At 34.1% G+C, this 12,905-nt stretch overlaps 2 protein-coding genes across 2 annotated transcripts in view; one reads left to right on the top strand and one right to left on the bottom strand.

Annotated features, from left to right (window-relative positions):
• The window catches only part of LOC142327009 (uncharacterized), a 46,103-nt gene extending 45,741 nt beyond the window's left edge, over positions 1-362 (bottom strand). The window contains exon 1 of the mRNA XM_075369759.1: positions 209-362. Within this exon, the coding sequence (XP_075225874.1) occupies positions 209-232 (24 nt within the window). The 5' untranslated portion in view covers positions 233-362. The remainder of the gene's footprint in view (positions 1-208) is intronic.
• A 7,936-nt stretch (positions 363-8,298) lies between these two features.
• The window catches only part of eIF3l (eukaryotic translation initiation factor 3 subunit l), a 32,304-nt gene continuing 27,697 nt past the window's right edge, over positions 8,299-12,905 (top strand). The window contains exons 1-2 of the mRNA XM_075368689.1: positions 8,299-8,457; positions 12,065-12,252. Of these exons, the coding sequence (XP_075224804.1) occupies positions 8,437-8,457; positions 12,065-12,252 (209 nt within the window). The 5' untranslated portion in view covers positions 8,299-8,436. The remainder of the gene's footprint in view (positions 8,458-12,064; positions 12,253-12,905) is intronic.

Raw genomic sequence — 12,905 nt, 5'->3', positions numbered from 1 at the left:
CAAACCTACACCCCCACCACCCACCTTTTGTACTGCACCACTAGCTCTCCTGGTGACCACTAGAAGCGCTAGTGTCGCATTCGCCATCTTGAATTTTCCTTTTTTTCCCCGTGGGAATTTCTCTTTTTTTGTATTGACAGAAATAAAAAAAAGAAATATATTATATATATGTGTGTGTGTGTGTGTATGAATAAAAATTTAGACGTACCTCGAGGATGATCCTGGTCGTCATAGCTGTTGCACCAGGAGACGTCACCTGCTACTCCAGCACCCGGTCGTGACTCGTTCCCAAGGAGGCGGTGGCTGCGAGTGTGTTTGCGTGCATCCGTTGACGTAGCAACACCGAGTTTTTGACGGTCCGAGGTGTGGCGCGCGACTGAAGAATAGCTGACGAACATGGCCTAAGGTTGAACGTCTGTTACAGTGGTAGGCGCGAAAGCGCCACAGCCTTCCGACCAATCATCGCGCCGGATTCAAAGCGTTTGCGCATGCGCAACACGTAGACCGTTACCGCTGCAGACACGTGCCATCATAAAATTTGACACTAATCACAAACATAGGAATGTGCTGAATCATCGTAATCCAAACCTTGAACAGTGTTAATCGTGGAATTCTAAGAAACGATTATGCATAATCAGCACTTTTAATAGCGTAAATAACCGGAAACGGCATATCATGTTACACAAACTAAGAAACGACTACCATCGTATAATTCTAAGGAAAAATAAACTTCACGTCAAGCAAAACACACTTCACACTCAATAGGAACACAACCTTATAAAGTGCCACACCCAAACCGACGTTAAATGAAGCCACGTGTCATTTTACGTGTAACCTTGAACAGTGTTAATCGTTTAATTCCAAGAAACGACCATGCAAACTCAGCACTTTTAATAGCGTATGTAACCGGAAATGGCACATCCTGTAATTCTACGAAACTTGTCGAGATGTTACTACTGTATGCTAAATCCAACAAAGGTTATCGAACTTCGCGTTTACAATTTTAATTAGATGACGATAGAAGAAATAACGAACTAACCACACCGACGCGGCTATATCTACATCCATCTTTCGTTCATTCAGAAAAAGCAATGGGTAACGTCGCTAATACGAGTTTATCATTACCTAATGTAACGTTAAATGATGATATTGACAAAACCGCATTGAAGAAAACAGTAGTGAATGTTCCATCATCATCATTACCTTCAGCGTTGGGAGCAGTGTTACAAATAGTAAACGCTACTAATACCTTACATAACGTTACGTGTACATAATTATGATGATGATGGATTTGTAGAATGAAAGGTGGAAAGGGTAGTATTAGGAACACCAAAACACCTATAAAATCGACCGATCTCGCTACTAAGGGATATGTTGATGAGCATCTATTTAAATTTTACAAATTTCTAATAAACTCTGACGTCAAAAGTAACAAACACTTTGATCAAAACATGCTAATAGAATTATTAAACAATGACAGAATTACGTCGAAGACGATGGAGGAAAATATGATACGACCCCCAATGTAAGTTGGTGGAAGATTGAAAAAAGGTTCATTGTCTGTCCAACACGGCAAGAGTGAGGAGGTCAAAACGTTCTCCTATTCGAAAGGATAAGGTGAGAAGATGTAAACGAAATGTCAGTCTTAAACGAGGCGGTGGACTGTTAACAAGGCTTAACAGCAACAGCTGCAGGGGTGTTAGGATCTTATATTGGTGATAAAGCATTAAAAGGTGATGTGTAAAATTGTAAACAAAGGAATCGATTTATTGCCGGTAGAGTTACATATTCCTGGATATCAGTACTGCGGACCGGGAACGAATTTAGAAAAACGATTAAAGAGAAACGATCCCAGAATAAACAAGTTGGATACAGCTTGTAAAGAACACGATATCGCATACGCTACGTACAACGATAACGAAAACAGAGCAGTTGCAGATCGTAAATTAGCCGAATGCGCTTGGGAAAGAGTTAAAGCTAATGATTCGAGTATCACAGAAAAGGCTACTGCATTTGCGGTTACAAATGCGATGAAGTTAAAAGCAAAGATCGGCGGTGGAAGAGTAAGAAGAAGAAGACAATCAAAAAAGAATAATCTAAAACGTCTTGTTGAAATGGTGAAAAGAAAATCCGGCACTGCAGGGCGGGAATTATATCTTAAGCCGTACCCTTTGACCGGATCGGGGATGGGTGGTAAAAAAAAAACAACTTGTTGTCGTCTTCAATAAAGGGAATACCAGTGCAGTCGCTATCGAATATAGAACTGATGTGATAGGCGAGAAAACTAAATATAGCCGATTTTTAGAGGAGTTTTCATGTTGGACGCATTACCCAAAAAAACCGAAGACTAATGTGTCTGCGATGGTTAATCTTGATCGCAGTACCGGTCATGGAACACACTGGGTATGTTATGGAAAACGTGGACGACTGGTGGACTATTTTGATAGTAATTTGCGTCCATTTAACGAATTGATGCGTTATTTTCCATTCTATTCGATTATAAATTACAACTGCAAGCCAGACAGAATATAAACACGGTTAACTGCGGATATTTAAGTCTTGAATTTTTCAGTCGTGGTTCGTCAGTCTACAAGTAAACATCATCATCATCATGTTTTGGTTAAGTGGAAATATGTCGTTATTACACGCTACATTATTTCCACCATTGGATTTGTCTGATGGCGAATGGGAATTGGCGTTGATAAACCTAACATCATATAATTTGATTCCGAATGTCGAAGAGAGAATCAATTACACAATTATTGTCGTTTCAAATACATTTCAAAAAACGATTAAGCTGACACTACCGACCGGATCGTACGAAGTGGATGATATCGCTAAACGTTTGAGCGATGAACTCAAAGACAAACACCAAATAGATTTACTTATGCAACCGAATAACAATACGTTAAAATGCGAACTTAAATGCAGTACCGAGATCGATCTATCATCAAGAGATAGTTTGGCACCGCTGTTGGACATTGATAAAACTAATCTAGCGGCGAATATATGGCACGATTCTTCGAAGCCGGTTGTCATTAACAACGTGAACACCGTACGGGTTGAATGCAACCTTATACGAGGCTCCTATACGAACGGATCAGAAGGTCATGTGTTGCATGAATTTACGATAAGCGTACCACCTGGTTTCAAAATAATCGAATCGCCGAAGAATATAATATATCTACCGGTAAATACAAAGAGCTTAGACGAGATCGCTATAAAGTTAACCGATCAAGACGGAAAACTGATAAATTTCCGCGGTGACACCGTAACGGTGAGATTGCATTTACAAAGAAAAGGAAAACCGACCGACCGATGGGGATAATATACAATAATGATGGTAGTAGTAGTAGTAGCGAAACGATACGCAGATTGGTCAGTCGACGTTCAAACACCAAAGCGTTAACATCGCGTAACGTGTTGTTTCTTCAAAAACTTGGTTTTACAGTTATGGTGAACCGTAATGGCAGCAATAGGGGCGAATATGTTGGACGTTAGTGAAAGTGTTTCTTTCGACAACACGATCACCCGGTACGAATATCATACTCATCTACCGTACGCTTCGTCGACTTTCAACAACAACGATGAAATTCGGATACCGATACACCTACAGGATGTGTACACGTTACCGCATAAAAGCTTTTTGATGGTCGAAGGGCTGCTAACTACTAAGGAAGGGAATAAAATGGCAGGAGAATCGTGTTTAACAAACAAGCGATACCATTTCTGTTCGAGGAGATACGATACGAGATAAACGGAACGAAGATGTGTCGTGTACAAAAGTTGGGAATAACAACAACGATAACGAATATCCTATCGTTGCGTAAAAGCGAAAAACATATTTTGGAAAATTTCGGGTGGAAGTTCGATGTGACGAATAAATTTGATTTGGATGAAACCACGGGAAGATTTTGTTTCTACGTACCGCTGCGTATGCTGATGGGTTTTGCCAGACTACAAACGCATAATATTGAACGTCAAACAAGAATTGGTTTTGCTTAGCTCTTCCAACGACGTGAACGCACTGTTGTCTTCCAAAGAGGCACCCGATTCCAAGTTGAAAGTAACTAAAGTAGCGTGGAAAATTCCGTATGTTCACGTTGCCGATACGATGCGATTGCAGTTGTTGAAGGTAGTAGAACAAGATAGACCGTAAGCGATAGCTTCTCGTTCATGGCAAATCCACGAATATCCGTCTCTACCACAAACATACATTCATGGACGGAAAAGACATGTGCGCAAACGGAGAAACCGAGATACGTGATATTCGGTTTACAGACGGACAGAAAAGATAAAGCTGCAAAGTCACTGACACTCTTCGATATGTGCGGATTGTTTAACGTTCATCTGTATTTGAATTCGCAATATTATCCGTACGACAATCTACAGGGTGATGTGAATATGATGTATGAAATGTTCGCCAGCTTTTGGTCCGGTTATTACAACAAACCGGAGGACGACTGTCCCGCTTACAGTTTGCAGATTTCAAGACCAGTGTACCGTTAATAGTAATCGACTGTTCCCGTCAGAACGATTCGCTTAAAACAGGAACCGTAGATGCACGTATCGATTTCGAGACCAAAAACAATATACCAGCGCCCACAACCGCCTACTGTCTCATTATACATGATATCATCGTCACATACACTCCGCTTACGGGAATAGTGAAAAAGGTTATGTAATGCGGGAGGTATTTAAAATCGAACTATTAATAGGAGACTTGATATCCGTTTTGATCCGTTAGGCTCCACCTAACGGATCAAAACTAATTCAAAAACTTTGCGAGCGTGCGCACAACTCACCAAAGTTTCATTGCAATTTGATGATTGATATAGGAATGCATACGGTACAAACAAATATTCATTTTATATTTAAGATATAAGTCTAATTGTATTATATGATTTCACTCTTATATCCGTGTAACTGTTCCGATTAGCACAATTTTAAATTTGCTATCCAAGAAAGGCGAAGAGTGCTGTAAAATGGGCAATAGAGTTGGCTACTAATTTGATGATCGGATTCAAATCCATTGTTCGAACTCTGAGAATCTAAATCCCGTGTTCTACTGTTTCGAATCAGTAGTTCATATAGGAGCCGCAACTTAAAATCATCTGTGGCGAGAGTTATGATTCGAACGAACAAACTGAACACACCTGCCGACCTCCGTGGCGCGATTGGTAGCGTCTCGGCCTTTCATCCGGAAGTCCCGGGTTCGAACCCCAGTCAGGCATGGCATATTGCATTTTCACACACGCTACAAATCATTCATCTCATCCTCTGAAGCATGCCTAACGGTGGACCCGGAGATTAAAAAAAACTGAACACACCTGCCGGCCTCCGTGGCGAGAGTGCTAGCGTCTCGGCCTTTCATCCGGAGATCCCGGTGAGGCATGGTATTTTCATACACGCTAAAAATCATTCATCTCATCCTCTGAAGCAAACCTAACGGTGACCGCGGAGGTAAAAAAAAATTGAAATTTGAAATCCGACTTAGTTAATATTATGTGGAATCACAGTAAATTAAAAGGAATGGAATCATATTAGTCATGTCAGCTTATTCGATGGTTCCGTAATCAGTTTACTGATCATCGAATCAATTGTTAATCTTAAAACAAACGAATCATATATAATTCCAGTTATAAAAATATTTACAAAATGGACAACTCCTATGTTTTTCATTAATGAACTGTAATATTGTTATTTAACTTTTACAAAATACATTTAATAAAAGAAAGAAAAAATCACTTGCATATTAAAAATGCTTTAAATAATAAAATTAAAAAAAAACAGTAAATTTAAAAGCAATAATACAAAAAAAGTTATGACTTTTAACACTTATAAAATTACTTTTAGTTATAGTAAAATACTATTTCAAATTGAAATTTAAAAACAATATTTTTGAAACTTTATTACTCGATAACCTGGTTCGATTTTCGGTAACCAATTTACCACTTTTAGAAAAAAATACGTTCACAAGGGACACTTGCCATGATGCAGAAACGTCTTTTCGTTATTTCATACAACTCGGGAAAACAACTTTATTTTCTCTCCACTAAATGAGGGGGTCCTCGGTTCAATGAACCGATAAATATACCGATTAAATATTTTCCACTTCTACTATACTTAGCGACCGTGGATCCTGGAAGTTATAGATTTGTTCCGACTTAACAGCTTCGTCAAAATCTTGCATCCACATTGACGGTTTTTTTTTTTCATTCTACTGGCGCACTGGATTTGAGAAGATTGCTGTGGAGCGTCATTTATCCCTTTACGTATACATCAACGCTTTCTTATTACATTATTTTTTTATTCTTTTACAATGCATTTCACCATCAGAAAATTTAAAGCCAAATTTCTTGAATCGAGGGTCCAAAAAAGTCGCTTATTTTAAAATATCTAAATCGTTTTTTGTTTAATCTAGCATAAATTTCTTCACATAATTTTATAATAAATTCGTTTAATTTGACATCCTAATTTTTTTCTTTAAAGGAATTACAATGATTTAGCAAACATGAACGTAGAAGATAAATTTTCGAAACGGTTATATATTTTTCACTGCGCATTTCATCAAACGGTAACAAAATTTCGACACAATTTTCCATGATAAGCCAATCCTCATCATTTATTTCCTATAAAAGACAAATACACCCGACATACTCTGCAGAAATTCTTTAAGCAGAAGCATTTTCTTAAACATATCGTAGGTGGAATTCCACCTCGTCGGACAGTCTTGCCGTAAAGTTAATAGTTGTTTATACTTTTTTTTTTTAAACTGTCTAGTTTTTCTGAAGCATGGGGACTTCATTTAAAAAATTCCACAATTTTTTTAACCTCTGATCTTGTTTCATTAATAACGTCTAAACTTGACTGTATGACCAAATCAAGGCAGTGGGCGAAACATAGAATATTCTACCACTGATAAAGCTTTTTCCATATTCCTGGCATTATCAGTTACACATCCAACAATTTTTAAATCGATTTCGCATTCTTATATAACATTTTTCATTTCAGTTTTAATATTTTCACTAGTATGCTCCCCGTAAAATTTAAATGTGGATAGTAGATCTGACTGAGAGCTAATTGATTTATGTGATTTGCAGTGGCGGCTCATAGCTAAAATTAGTGGAGGTGCTGCTCCAGAAAATTTTTTTCTGGGCCTTTTTAAGGCCATGATTAAAGTTTTCTGTAAAATGAAAGAACCGAAAAAATGAATCAAATAGAATATCTGGAAGCAGGATAATAATCTAATTTTACACTTTATCTCATTGAAGAATACGGTACACGGTTTTACCGAATAAATAATAAAATGTCAATACAGATAATATTTTTTAGTATTATTAGATAATAACTTAATAAAATGTCCGCTTAAAAACACTACAGTCTAGTGGTGCTTAAATTTATATGTACTCAGAAACAAATACATAATTAGTTTATACTAATTACCTAATCTTTTGCCCTTCCAGCGTGTTTTTGGGCAGATTTGGCAATCAAAGAGCCCTTGCTTTCAGCCGTCTGATCACTACTGAAAAAACAACTGAACTAATTTCATATTCCTTCTACCGACTAAATTAGAAAAGGGAACGAACAAGGAACGTTCCATACACACGCGGAGTAAAAAAAACTACCTTCCACCAGCCCGCCAAGGTCGGCACTGCGGGAGCAACAGTGCTATCTTTCCAAACACCACGCTGCCGGAATTGTGAAGTACACAGTTCCATACAAAGATTTTTGTATCTTTTTCATAAACTGAGGAATGGCTACTGATATTAAGCTTAAGGATTATATATTGTACAAGTATAAAGAATTAAAGAAAAAAGGACTCATTATATTAAATATTATCGATAATATCAAGTGGAAATAAGGAGTTCTGCAATTCCACAAGGCCTATACGCGAGCCGCCACTGGTGATTTGAATCATTATCATGTTTATTTCTCCCAACCCTTCGGGCAATGCTGATGAGTCTGCTTCTCGCCAAAGAAACTGAAATATTTTAACTCTGCTTTTTTTTTTAATTATTGAACATATTCACCATATATTGAAATTTATACATATATCTCAGTAATAAAATTATATTGACAATTTTATTCCCTAATTCACCTTAATAATTTTTTTATTAAATTGATTATATTAATTTTGTATTTCATTCAAAATTAGGCATAAATAAGATAACATTTTTTCAATCAAAAAATAGTTTTTTTAATAAATTGTTTAATCGCAATCAGTTAAATTTTAATTAATTTCATGCATTACAGAAAAGTTTTTTTCTGAGAATTTACAAGAAAACAATTTCTACATCGTAATCCTCTTTGCTGCCACATGAGAACGCTTTCCTGTGTGGATCTTGGATTTAGGTTAAAAAATTAGTTGTTGCTTGTTCATCAGTTACTGTATATATTCTTTGTGTGACCTTATGAGAAGTTGCTAATTGTACAATGTTTGAGGACTACGAAGGAGTAAGTTACTTTTGAGTTAATATTTTAATGAACTGAAATGTTGCCTGCCGAATTGTAATTGTATAACGTATGTCATGGTTATTAGTATTATTTTCTGTAATTAGTTACTCAGTATTTTGGGTGTCATCAAAACTCTTATTGTTTCTTGTCGTCAATTTATTTTTAAAGATACCTTTAGCGCTTTTAATGTTAGTTATCTTGGTGTTTATATTGCCTAAGCTACTATGTAAAGTTGCCGTATGTTTGCACCTGACGAATATTGAACAATGAAAGCGCCGAAACACCTAAGTCTTGTTAGGTTTAGTTTTAATTACTTGTCAACCAGATTTAATTAGTTGTATTATCCGAACATTATTAATACAACAAAATTTGTGTCAAATTGTTTGTTGTGCCAACTAAACTAGAAAGTGCTCAGAAACAGTTTATAAAATAAAATATTTAAATTCAAAACTACATGATTTTTTTTGTAATTAAACTTTACATTTTTTGAGGTTTTTAGTTATTAAACTACTTTATTATTCACTAAACAATAACAGCTTGGTTTAAAGAGAAATTATAAATAAATAATTATCTTGAATTAACTAATAAACAATACTTACTATCCATGTTTATAAGATAAAAATAAGAACAATTGTTGACAGAAAATTAAGTATTGATTTAGGCAATCCATTGTAGCTTAAAGTAGTCAAAAAGCGGTATAAACCACTGAAACTTAAGATTTGTATTGTCCATCACAGTTAATGTGTGCTCATTATGCATGGTTAGACAAGATAACCAAGCATAGTAACATACATTATCAAAATTTAATATAGGGGTGGATAAAGATACAAATGGGTTGATAAAGTGACAAATGAAGAGGTGTCGTGGCAAATTTATGAAAAAAGAAGCATTTGGAAAAATATAGGTAAAAGAAGAGACAGACTTATAAGCCACATATTAAGGCATCTTGGAATAGTCACTTTAATATTGGAGGGACAGGAACTATTCAATGTTCTTAAGACAAAAAAAAAATTAATTCTAACAGCTATTGTTTATTTATCCCTGTCATTATGAAACAGTGAAGTTTTATAAGTTTGCCAACTAATTATTTCTGTTTGTTGAAGACATTATTTGGAGGTTTGTATTTACCTTGTGACCACCTTCCTGGTAATTTTAGGCTAGACCAGTTTTCTTGACATGGCATAGCCGACTTAACATAATAAAGTTGTGACTATTAAAACTATTTCTTACATTGCTGCTATTTCAAGAGTAATATGCAATTTTTGTCTCTATTTTATTTAATTCTTTTTTATTCTGAAGTAATGATGTTTTGCTATGTCTGGTATTTGCTAAATTTTCTCTATTCATTTCTGTATACTGTCATGATTTTTGCAATTGCTATCAATGAACTTTGTTGTTTCTTTAGTAGAATTAATTTTTCTAGTTTTTTTTTAGAATAAAAACAAAAAATAATAGTTTCTTACGCTCAACAAGAGTGTACACAAGAAAAACAATGTTACTACGAACAATTACAAAATTCCATCCATTGCCATATATCAAAGTCAAACAAACCAAATAAAAGCATTAAAATATAAAGTTTTAATATATTTTTTTGTATTTACTTTGAGTTTAATGCTTGATTTATTTCAACACGTATTAGTTTACATTATTTGCATACAAGTACCTTATTGTTTTCAATTTTTTTTTTGTCTTCAGTTATTTGACTGGTTTCATGCAGCTCTCCAAGATTTCCTATATAGTGCTAGTCATTTCATTTCAGTATATATCCTACATCCCTAATAATTTGTTTTACATATAACAAATGTTGCCTGCCTGCACAATTTTTCCCCTCTACCTGTCTCACCAATATTAAAGTGACTATTCCAGGATGCCTTAATATGTGGCCTATAAGTCTCTTCTTTTACTATATTTTTCCAAATGCTTCTTTTTTCATCAATTTGCCGCAACACCTCTTCATTTGTCACTTTATCCACCCATCTGATTTTTAACATTCTTCTATAGCACCACATTTCAAAAGCTTTAATTTTTTATACTCAGATACTCCAATCATCCAAGTTTCACTTCCATACAAAGCGATGCTCCAAACATAACTTTCAAAAATGTTTTCCTGATGCTTAAATTAATTTTTGATGTAAATAAATTATATTTCTGACTAAAGGCTCATTTCGCCTATGGTATTCGGGATTTTAATTCGCTCCTGCTTCATCCATCTGTAGTAATTCTACTTCCTAAATAACAAAATTCTTCTACTTCTGTAATCTTTTCTCTTCTTACTTTTACTTTCAGTGGTTCATCTTCATTATTTCTACTACATTTCAGTACTTTTGTTTTGTTCTTGTTTATTTTCGTGCGGTAGTTATTGCATAGGACTTCATCCATGCCGTTCATTGTTTCTTCTAAATCTTTTTTACTCTCAGCTAGAATTAATATATCATCAGAAAATCATAGCATCTTTGTCCTTTCACCTTGTACTGTTACTCTGGATCTAAATTGTTCTTTAATATCATTAACCGCTAATTGTTCTTTAATATCATTAACCGCTAGTTCTATGTAAAAATTAAAAAATAACTAAGATAGTGACCATTCTTGTCAGACTCCCTTTTTTATTACGGTTTCTTTCTTATGTTCTTCAATTATTACTGTTACTGTTTGGTTTCTGTAAATGTTAGCAGTTGTTGTTCTATCTGTATTTGAACCCTCATTTTTTTTTAAATGGTTAACATTTTATTCCAGTCTATGTTATCGAATGCCTTGCCAAGTATAAATGCCAAGTATGTTGGTTTGATTTTCTTTAATCTTCCTTCTACTATTAATCTGAGCACTAAAATTGCTTCTGTTGTTCCTATACCTTTCCTGAAACCAAATTGGTCTTCAGTAGTGGGTAATAAAAATCACTAATATTAAGTATATGAAGGCTGGGTTTATTTTGGAACAACTGCAATTACAAAAGAGGACATTTTTTAATAAAAATTCTAATTTATTACTTTTTCAGTATTAAAAACAGATTTGTTAATCAGATTGAAAAATTGCATACGTTGCAAAAAGATCTAGGAAATCTAATTTGTTTTAACAAATTGTTATGATTGATACTGCTGAAATCTTTTAAAATAATTTTTTTTTAACATTGCTTATTGTAATAGCAGTATAAAAACAATAACTATATGCTTCAATTATACTGAAATCCTTTCCGAAGTCATATTGTTAGGATGAGGTATTTAAAAATCTTTACTTTAGGATTATTATTTCAAATAATTTTCTGAAAGCTGATGTTAAAGATATTGGTCTATGTTTGTTGGGATTCTTTGTAATGTATAAAACAAGTAAATATTTTATTTGGACAGGGGTTCAAAAATGTTATGTTTTTTGACTTTTCTGGGCTTTTTTTCAGGAATGCATTATATTGTTGGCTGCCATGAATACGATTTGATTAAAAAAATGGTGGTACTTTACGTTCTGGCTTGAAATTCATTTTGTTCCTGTTTGTGAAATTAATCTATTTCTAATAACAATTTTACTTGTTGCCGGAAAAATATTTCATTTTATCACATAAAATTGTTTATTATGTAATAAAATTTTCAAATTAATTGTTAAATTTTTATTTATGTAGGGTTATGACACATATAACCATGGAGGAGGAGGAGTCCATTATGATTATGAAGGATCACACCATGATCTGGATTACGACCGTCAGCATTATAGTAAGATTCCTGAGGAAGTGAAGAAGTTTCTTATATACTTCTGTAAAGCTGTTAATGAAGGATTGTTGTATGATGTACAGAATCTTTATGAAAACACGTAAGTAATTTATTTTACTGAATAGTTATTGTAATAAACCATTTGAAGTGATTTAATATTGATTGATTGATGTTATTAAAAAAAAAAAAATGAAATAAGCATCTAATTAATGAAATGTAGCTTCTCTCCTTTTTGTTGTGAAGTGGAAAAAACATAAATGGCAAGCAGAGATTTAAACCTATATGTTAGCATTCAAGAACTAAAAATTCAAAGTTAAGTGAGCTGATCGTTAAAAAAAAAATTATATTTGTACTTGCATTCATAGCCAGTAATAGCGCCAATCTCTTGTTTTTTTCAAATTTTGCAGGATTGCTGAGAAAGGTAAGCCTTAGAGTTTACTTTAAACAGAAAGTCAGAAAAATCTTAATTCTGAAGTTATTATTTATATTTATTACTATTTTTTATGGCATGGATAAAATCTAAACATTTACTGAATTATCAGAGAGATTTAATAATTACGTTTCATTTCATGAAGCGCTATGTTCAACTTAGTCAAATGTTCGAATAGTCAATTACTGTCAGCACAGTAATTTTTCCTGTTACTCACAGCCTGTATAAATAATCTAAAATAATTTATTAATGGTGTTAGTGTGTTACAATACTTACATGTATGTCTACTGAACATCTAGTAATATTTTATTTACATTACAGTT

Source organism: Lycorma delicatula, chromosome 6 (assembly GCF_047948215.1).
Source record: "Lycorma delicatula isolate Av1 chromosome 6, ASM4794821v1, whole genome shotgun sequence".
NCBI classification, from domain to species: domain Eukaryota; kingdom Metazoa; phylum Arthropoda; class Insecta; order Hemiptera; family Fulgoridae; genus Lycorma; species Lycorma delicatula.
The sequence above is the reverse complement of the archived record's forward strand: the minus strand, read 5'-3'. Positions and strand labels throughout refer to the sequence as shown.